The 9298-nt window shown below is 46.2% G+C and overlaps 1 protein-coding gene across 1 annotated transcript; it reads right to left on the reverse strand.

Moving 5' to 3' along the window:
• Positions 1 to 5541: 5541 nt before the first annotated feature.
• On the reverse strand, positions 5542 to 8910 carry LOC140908146 (uncharacterized). The gene is made up of 2 exons (XM_073335112.2): positions 7698 to 8910; positions 5542 to 5909 (listed from the first exon to the last, which is right to left on the reverse strand). Exons 1-2 carry the CDS (start codon positions 8421 to 8423, stop codon positions 5736 to 5738), a joined length of 900 nt encoding a protein of 299 aa, XP_073191213.2. The 5' UTR covers positions 8424 to 8910; the 3' UTR covers positions 5542 to 5735.
• Positions 8911 to 9298: the final 388 nt, after the last annotated feature.

The following is a 9298-nucleotide window of genomic DNA, read 5'->3' on the forward strand; positions in this document are numbered from 1 at the left end:
AATGTGAAGCTAATCTAACTGGACACTGCACAATAAAAAGCATATTTAAAAGCACAGGACTGAGAAAAGGGTTCTCTACGAATCCAACTATAGTTACTACACATGAGAAGAAACCTCTTAATTTTGGAAAATTTCAGTGACACAAATAGTGAAAAAATTCATTTTGAGTTAAAAAATGGTTTGGGCCAAATATTTATGTGTATTTTTTGTAAAACTGAAGAAAGTTTCTAAATGAAAAGTCATTTTGAACCAAAAATTTTGTTTTGACTTTTTCAGATTTTTATTTAATTATTTATTTGATATGAACTATTCAGTGACCCCAAATTCACAAAACGTTTTAGTGGCTTCAAATCTGCATTTTTCACCAAAAAAAATTTTGGCTGAAGAAATTCACCCAGCTCTACTCGATTGTGCAGCATTTTGTCTGAAACATTCAATACAGAGCATGGTTTTTGTGCTAATTCAAAAGTTTTCAAATTCGGATTCCTCACAGACCAAATGCCACTCTAACAGCAAATGATTTAATTGTGTTACTGTGAATTTACACTGCTGTGAGAACAGTGTCTGTATATATGCTTCTTTTTACATGTAAGCAGGGTATGAATGAATTATCCCCTGACATCTAGTTCAGGAGAGGAGAGACTTCAGGAGCAAACTGTATTTACATGAACACACCTACTCTGCATAGGTATCTAGCCGACAGGAGTTGTGTAGCTCCAAGTGATCAGCTTCGGCTGGTGTTGGGTTACAAATCACTTTGGTATTGAATGCAGGGGTAGTGAAATGTTCTTATCTTCATTGTATGAATAAAGGGGAAACAGAACTGTGCTGAGCTTATCCCAATTGAGGGATCACCCTCATCTAAAAGGAACTTGCTAAGCCAGGGGCTCAAATGCCAGACCCCTGTGAAAGTAAGATGGGTGGGGACAGATAGGGACTCTCCCCAAGGGTCCCTAATCTGAATTAACCAGTTTCTACCCACTGTTCAAAGACAGAACTAAATAGGCTTTATTAGAAGCCTTTTGTTATGTTAAAATGCTCAAATGAGAGCTGAAATGACTTGCTGTGGGGCAGTATTTCTGCCCAGTCTGCAAACAGCTGAAAATTGCTAAGAGACTGATGCGCAGATGTCACAGCAGAGAGGCAGGTAGCAGCAGGTGGTGACTGACAGTTGGCCAGTGAGGTGACTAGCAAAATGAGTGACTGGCAAGGTGGCCAGTGGAGAGGAACTGTGGCTGGCGAGGCGGCCACCCAGAGCAAGTGCTCAGATGGTGGAGCAAGCAAGGTGCCCTTTCCCCCGGGTGGGAGATGAAATCACACAGATGTGCCTCTGAACCCTGGGTCCTCATGGACCCAAGGACAACCAGTGTGAGTGGGAATGGTGAGGGAACAGAGAGGGACACAGAAAAGGAAGTGTTGGTTGTAGAACTCAAGAACATGAGGCAGAAGGCACTGCCCCATGCACTCTGGGGTGGGTGTCCTGCTTATAGTTTTATGATTATTTATCCTGCTTGTGGCATTTTCCCTAATTAATGTTGAGTGACTTCCCTCCTTTCATTAAAAGTTTCTTTTCTACACTCAGACACTGTGCTTGTGACTGTGGAAGTATTGCCTCTTAGAGGTGCCCAAGGGTGGTGTGTAATTTTCCCAGGTTACTGGGTGGGGGCTCGAGCTGGTTCTGTGTTGTATTGTTGAAAAGGAACCCCTAGATATTGAACCTGGCCCTGGTTGCTGCTGGCTCCATCCGGCAGAAGGGCTGCATACAAAACACGGTGGGTTGGGCAGCAAAAGGAGGGGAAGACTCTTGTAGGTTTCACAATGTGTGCAGGAGTTAAACCAAGGATTCACTAGGTCTATGGCCAGGCCCTGTGGGTCTCTTAAGGTCCTAGAAGTAGAGAAAGGGCTGCTGTGAATTTTTAAGGGGTGCAGGAGGGATCCCTTTCTCCTGAAGCTTTGGAGCCCTGCTTTGGTGCTTTGTAGGAATTCTGTAGCTGCAATAGGCACAAAACTGTTTTCCACCAGGCTTCCACAGGGCATCCAAAGCATTAATGGATTCTTGGGACACACACACACTGATTATAAAGAGGAATAAAATAAACATGCAAACTCCAGCATTAATGACAGCTTCACCAATAAAGATTTCTCCTATGAAGTTTCATTTGGTGAGATACCCATTTCAAGGCTCTCTTGTCCTTTGACTTGCACCATCCTTTACCTTCAATGAAACCAATTTTAAAGAGTAAATAGTGCCACAAGAGAACATTCTTAAGCCATTTCAGTAAAAATACAATGTGAGAAAGTACAAGTAGTTGTTTGAATGGGTTATAGGATCAAAATGTTTAGTAACATTCTAATTGCATGCTAAGTGCACTCACAGGGATGTGAAGTAATTAATAAAAATGAGAGAGAACTTTGAAAGCCTTAGGGATGAAAGGTGCTATGAAAGCATAAGAGACATAATGTAGATGTCCTTAAATAATTCTGTGTTCAATACCCAGACATAAAATTGAACACACTGATTTTTAAAATACTGTGTAAAGAGGGCCATCAAGATGAAATATTTATAGTAAATTAATTAATACAGTTTGGTTATTAAAGCCATGTTCATTAGCTTTATATATAATACATGAATTACACAATTAGTGGTTCCATTTTTACATCATCCCTCCATACCTTGTGCTGATTCATTCTCCAGTATAAACTGGAGTAATCTGGAGAATAGAGAATAGAATAGTGTTGCCATTGTCATTTATATTATGGAGATGCCTAGAAACTCCACTCAACATCAGGGCCCCATCATGCTAGTTTGTACAAAGAGACAGTCCCTGCTCTACAGAGCTTACAGTCTAAATAGATAAAACAGACAAAGAGCAAGAAGAGAAACAAAGGGAAAGTTTTGGAGAGTAGGATTTCCAAAGCCTCTAAAAGAAAAGGAGTACTTGTGGCACCTTAGAGACTAATCAATTTATTTGAGCACAAGCTTTCGTGAGCTACAGCTCACTTCATCGATGCATACTGTGGAAAGTACGGAAGATCTTTTTATACACACAAACCATGAAAAAATGGGTGTTTACCACTACAAAAGGTTTTCTCTCCCCCCACCCCACTCTCCTGCTGGTAATAGCTTATCTAAAGTGATCACTCTCCTTACAATGTGTATGCTAATCAAGGTGGGCCATCTCCAGCACAAATCCAGGGTTTAACAAGAACGTCTGGGGGGGGAGTAGGGAGTAGCCTCTGATAGCGTGGCTGATGTTATTAGGCCCTGTGATGGTGTCCCCTGAATAGATATGTAGGCACAGTTGGCAACGGGCTTTGTTGCAAGGATAGGTTCCTGGGTTAGTGGTTCTGTGGTGTGGTATGTGGTTGCTGGTGAGTATTTGCTTCAGGTTGGGGGGCTGTCTGTAGGCAAGGACTGGCCTGTCTCCCAAGATTTGAGAGAGTGTTGGGTCATCCTTCAGGATAGGTTGTAGATCCTTAACACGTTGGAGGGGTTTTAGTTGGGGGCTGAAGGTGACGGCTAGCGACGTTCTGTTATTTTCTTTGTTAGGCCTGTCCTGTAGTAGGTGACTTCTGGGAACTCTTCTGGCTCTATCAATCTGTTTCTTCACTTCAGCAGGTGGGTATTGTAGTTGTAAGAATGCTTGATAGAGATCTTGTAGGTGTCTGTCTCTGTCTGAGGGGTTGGAGCAAATGTGGTTGTATTGCAGAGCTTGGCTGTAGACAATGGATTGTGTGGTGTGGTCAGGGTGAAAGCTGGAAGCATGCAGGTACTAAGTAACTCAGGAACACAAATCTCTTGAACTTTACAAGGCATAAATGCTTTTGAAAATTTCATCCAGAGTGACTTGCCTGGTGTCACACATCAGGGTAATGGCAGAGCTGGGAACAGAGCCCAGGTTTCCTGACATGCCGCTCACTGCTATGGTTGGCAATCCCTCAGAGTTCAAAGTTGATTGTCTTCCATAAAATGATAGCCAGTTATCACTGGTGGATCCGCAGATGGCTAATGAGACCCATCTGGGATCCACAGATCTTGTCACAGTTGGCGCAGACATTTCCCAATGGAAGCAGCAGATCTGAATTGTTGAGTCAGGCTGTGGCATGTTCTTTCCTCCTCTTCCATTTCACCATTTCTGGTTGTCTCTTGAAATACTAAGATCCTTGCCACAATGTCCTTTTCTATTTTGGATAGTTGAGGGCTTTGGTTTCCCATGAATTTATGTCAATATTGCACTTCTTCATGTTGGTTTTGAGGGTGTCTTTGAGGTGCTTTTTTGCCTGCCCTTCATCCGTTGGCTATGGCTCAGTTGTGAGAACATGACCTGCTTTGGGAATCAATTTTTCTGGTATTCAGAGAACATGACCATCCCAATGGATTTGGTAGCAGATGATCATAGTTTCAATGCTGGAGGTCTTGGCTTGGGACAGAATACTGATGGTGGTGTGTAGGTCATCCAACTTGATTCGGAAGATCTTGTGGAGGCACCCATGATTGTTGCGGTTCAGTGATGAGACAGAACACAGCTTTATGCAAGCAAGCAGGCTGGTCAGCGGAGATGGGCTGTTCTGCCCCCCCGCCTTCCACCTTCTCCTTTTATTATATTTCTCCCCCTAAGCATTACACACTGCTACACAAAGGAATGTATGACGTTGATTCATATGCTTAGTTACCATCCTCTATCTACTACAATCCTGGTTCTCAGGCCTTGAGCCCAGGCTAAAAAAACCTCCCACAGTTGCTGTCCAAACAACCAAGTTCTCAGGGTTCATATCTAGCCCTTGTCCTTGGATAGAGCAATGTGTGCATTGCTCCTAGGAAACAGTCAGGGTGTGCCCCGCCTGCTTCCAGGTGGAATAGCTAGACATTAACCCTTCATCTCCCCTTTTTTGTTTATTGATAGTTGGCCATCTCATGGTAGCCGCCAATTTGTTTTGTCATGCTATTTAACTCCCAGACAGACAAGGACATAACCTGGGGAGCTTTCCAGGGCAAAATTTTACAAAGTCTTAACAAGGAAGGAATACATTGTACACAGCAACAACAAAAAATAAGCCCAATAATTACAAACACAAAATAACCAAAAGCTTAACATCTGCAATATAATCATCTAAAAGGGGTACACTTCTTTTACTACAATTATAACCAGCAAAAGGCAATATAAATATCATTCTACTAAAACAGCAAAGGGTGCCATCACTTAAATTTGCAGGAATATAATTAAAGGTGCATGAACCACAAGTAAAAACCCATCCTGATGGTAGGATGATATGGCCATAATTATATGAAACATTAACAGCATGGGAACAATTTAAAAGGGATTGAGAAATTTTTTGACAGCCCAATGGCACCTTTGTACTAGTGCAGTTAACTACACGCGCACAGGTGACATTGTGAGCCCCGGCCGGGTACGGTGTGTGAAGGGATATAGCCGTGCGAGGCAGAATATAGTTGGCCGGGCCCCAATTACCCATGCTAGAGTACTGGGAGAAAAGATTAGCATAAGCAAAGAGCAGTATCTTATTCTCCTACGGACTTGTAACGGGGGAGGCGCTTCCGAGCCAACCCCTACAGGAAATAGCAGGCACAAAAGGCACACAATCATCACAGAATTAGCAGTGATTTGGGCGAAAATCGCCACAAACAAAGTCTTAGGAGTTTCTGGCTGCTGATCTGCTGCCAGTTTTCGTTGAGCCGTGGCGACCAATGCTTTTACTGCTCCCCCTGTCACGGGCTAGCTTGGGACGTTACGCCTCCTCCGTTTCCGTCCCGCCGTTGTCGACTCGGGGGGCAACGCGGTCTCCTCCAAGGTCAGCTGAAACTCTGGTATGGGATTCGACAGCCCCTGGTGCCATGCCATGTTGTTTAAGTGCTGGTCGCACGCACCGGGCTGGAACCCACAACGGTCCTGCAGGGAGAGACACAGCAGCATATCCCCGACCCCAAGTGACTAGAGGTGCTGGGCCCAGCCACTGTGGATCGGGCAGCTGACGGTAAAAGACACGCGGTCTTTCCAGTACCTCAGATTTGTGAAAATGCCGATCCGCAGGGGTCTGCTGATCTGCATTCAGTGTTAAATTATTTAAAGTAAACAAGAGAATATACATCTGTTGTTGAATGTCTAAGGTTCGGAGACGCAGCTCCCCTTGTTTTAATTGTTTATCTAGCAAGGTTTTGAGTGTGCGATTGGCACGTTCAACAATGGCTTGGCCCGTGGAATTATAAGGGATTCCGTGTTTAAGACGGACGTCCCAGCGGGCACAAAAGGTGGAGAGGGCTGCAGAGCAGTAGGCTGGGGCATTATCTGTTTTAACTTGGCAAGGGCGACCCATAACAGAAAAGCAGGCCAGCAAATGGTGAATAACTTTGTTAGTGGCTTCCCCACATTGTGGGGTTGCCCAAAGGAAGCCTGAATAAGTATCAACGGAAACATGTAAAAATGAATAGGGGCGGAATTGTGGTACATGAGTAACATCCATTTGCCACAGCTGATTTGCTGCGGTACCTCGGGGGTTAACGGCATAAGAAAAAGTAGGAGCAGCAGCAGCACAGTGGGGGCAGGAACGAACAATGGAACGTGCATGATCAGCAGGAATGTGAAACTGCCGGGCCAAAACAGAGGCAGACTGATGAAAAAAGGCATGGCTTTCAATGGGGTCAGAAAAAAGGGAATTTACCTGACCACGCAACGCGCGATCGGCGCGTGCATTGCCCTCAGTGAGTGGCCCAGGCAGAGGGGTATGACTGCGAATATAAGCAACAAAGTAAGGGAAATAACAAGTGGCAAGAAGGTGCTGTAAAGACAAAAACAGGCGAAGGAGGTCTGCATCAACCTGAGGGGTAATGAGGGCAAGGGGTAAATAAGCAATTACCTAATAAACATAATGGGTATCCACAATTAAATTAAAGGGACAATCAGCAAAAAATTGAAAGGCCAAAATAACAGCAGCCAATTCTGAACGCTGTGAGACGGCGAGTGAGACAACGTAGATCCAAAGCCTCCTCCACCCCGAGTTCGATCCTCGGCAGCTGGCACCTGATAGGGGACTAAAATCAATTGTGCAATTGACCGTCCACGCAGGAGCGACTGTGGAAGATGAGTCCACACCTGAACCTTAATAATGCCAGTGTAATCAGCATCAATGACCCCTGAAATGACAAAAAAGCCCTGTTTCCCAGCATGTGAGCGAGGGAGAACAAGACCTACAAAGCCGGCAGGGAGAGGTCCCGTCACCTGTGTAGGTATGGCACAGACCTCCCCTGGCAGCTGAAAGTCAGTGTCCTCCTGCAATCTGTTGGTAAAATCCAAAAAGGACTCTAAGGCACCCTGACGAATACTGACAAAGCTTTTGATAGGCTTGCCTGAATCCGGGACCTTCTTGAAAGCATGCTGGGCACAGGTGGAGATAATGGGGAAGACAGCCTGAGGGAGTTGAGACTGCATCCCAATAGTAGCAAACTGGCCCTCCCCTGCCAAATGCTCATAAATGATACCTTGCTCTCTATATACCTGGGCTTGGCGTTCTGCCATCTGCCGATACTCACTAAGCCAAATAACATACTGACTGGGTGACAACATCATGCGCAGCAGCGTTTTCCAATCCTCAGGGATTAGGGAGTACCCAGCACCCATCCCTTCAATGAGACCACGCACAAAGGTGCTAGTCAGGCCAAATTCACGAATTGCTTTCTTTACCTCTCTAACCACCGAGTATGGCAGAGTGGTCCAGGTGCCCACGGGGTTGCCCTGGTCATCATTCTGCCAGGTCACCGGGCAAACGGAGACCAGATCAGCCAGCTCCTCTGCTGTAAGATCTGATCGAGCTTTCGCTGCGTGAACCATTTGTTGCACCAGCGAAAGCTTCTGAGCAGATGCAGATGACTCTCCAGGGGGCCCCATGGGGGGAGGGTGATCACACACCGGCTCCGGTGGGGAAGGCCAGGGAGGCGGTGGTAATAGAGGCACTGGGGGCGAAGCAGGGGGAGGGATGGCTGCAGGAGCGGACGGGGGTGGCAGGATCGGCAGCTCCTCTGTTGGGGCTGGAGAGGGCCTTTCCGAGGCGACACGCTGTGTCGCATCGCCAGGAGGGGGGATGGCTGCAGGGGCGGACGGGGGCGGCGAGAGCACCAGCCTCGCGAGGGAGGGTCTGTCCGAGGCGACACGCTGTACCACGTCGCGGCAGAGGTGCCAGGCATGTAAAGCCTGCACGGGTGCCCGAGGCTCTTTGTGCAATGTCTGGCCCAATCGCTCCCAGTCCGCTAGCTTAAGGCTTCCGGCTTCAGGATACCACGGGCACTTGGCACGCACCTCCTGTAGCAGGAGAGTGAGTTCTCGAGCCGGGCAGTCATGCTGAGCCTTACGCAGCAAATACTGCAGCTCATTACGGTGTTGCACTTGCAAAGCAGAGAGGGAGCTTCCCATACTTACCACAATGAAAAATACTCACCGGGATCCATGAAGTGGATGAGTGACGCGTCTGAAACCCTTGCCGGGCGAGGTGAGTGCTGAGGGCCCCACGTTGGGCGCCAGTTGTTGCGGTTCAGTGATGAGACAGAACACAGCTTTATGCAAGCAAGCAGGCTGGTCAGCGGAGATGGGCTGTTCTGCCCCCCCTGCCTTCCACCTTCTCCTTTTATTATATTTCTCCCCCTAAGCATTACACACTGCTACACAAAGGAATGTATGACGTTGATTCATATGCTTAGTTACCATCCTCTATCTACTACAATCCTGGTTCTCAGGCCTTGAGCCCAGGCTAAAAAACCTCCCACAGTTGCTGTCCAAACAACCAAGTTCTCAGGGTTCATATCTAGCCCTTGTCCTTGGATAGAGCAATGTGTGCATTGCTCCTAGGAAACAGTCAGGGTGTGCCCCGCCTGCTTCCAGGTGGAATAGCTAGACATTAACCCTTCACATGATGATATTATTCAAGAAGCTTGAGGCGTTTAACGTACGTGACCCAGGTTTTAGTACTTTACAAGCTAGCAGGGATAATAATGGCCTGGCTTGGTTTGATTCTTAATGTCATACTCTTCGAAGACACGTTTTCTCAAGCATCTGAAAACTGTATTGGTGCATTGAAAGCAGTGTTGCATTTCCTATTCAATGTCAGCTTTCTGCAACAGATAGCTGCCGAGGTAAAGGAAGTGTCTGATGTTCTCCAAGGTTTATTTATTGAATTCTGGTGATTTGCAGCCTGTTTGTGCAGTACTTTAGCTTTCTTGGTGTTGAGTGTGAGGCCAAGTTGGTTGTAGGCTTCAGAGAAAACACTGACTATTGTTCTGACAATCTTCTTT

This window comes from Lepidochelys kempii, chromosome 3, assembly GCF_965140285.1.
Source record: "Lepidochelys kempii isolate rLepKem1 chromosome 3, rLepKem1.hap1, whole genome shotgun sequence".
Lineage (NCBI taxonomy): Eukaryota > Metazoa > Chordata > Testudines > Cheloniidae > Lepidochelys > Lepidochelys kempii.

Excerpts from the sequence above, each read along its gene's own strand:
- LOC140908146 (XM_073335112.2), bottom strand. The coding sequence starts at position 8,423 with ATGGGAAGCTCCCTCTCTGCTTTGCAAGTGCAACACCGTAATGAGCTG. Across the intron at positions 5,910-7,697 it reads CATACTCGGTGGTTAGAGAG|GACCGTTGTGGGTTCCAGCC; the intron begins GTAAAGAAAGCA and ends CTCTCCCTGCAG.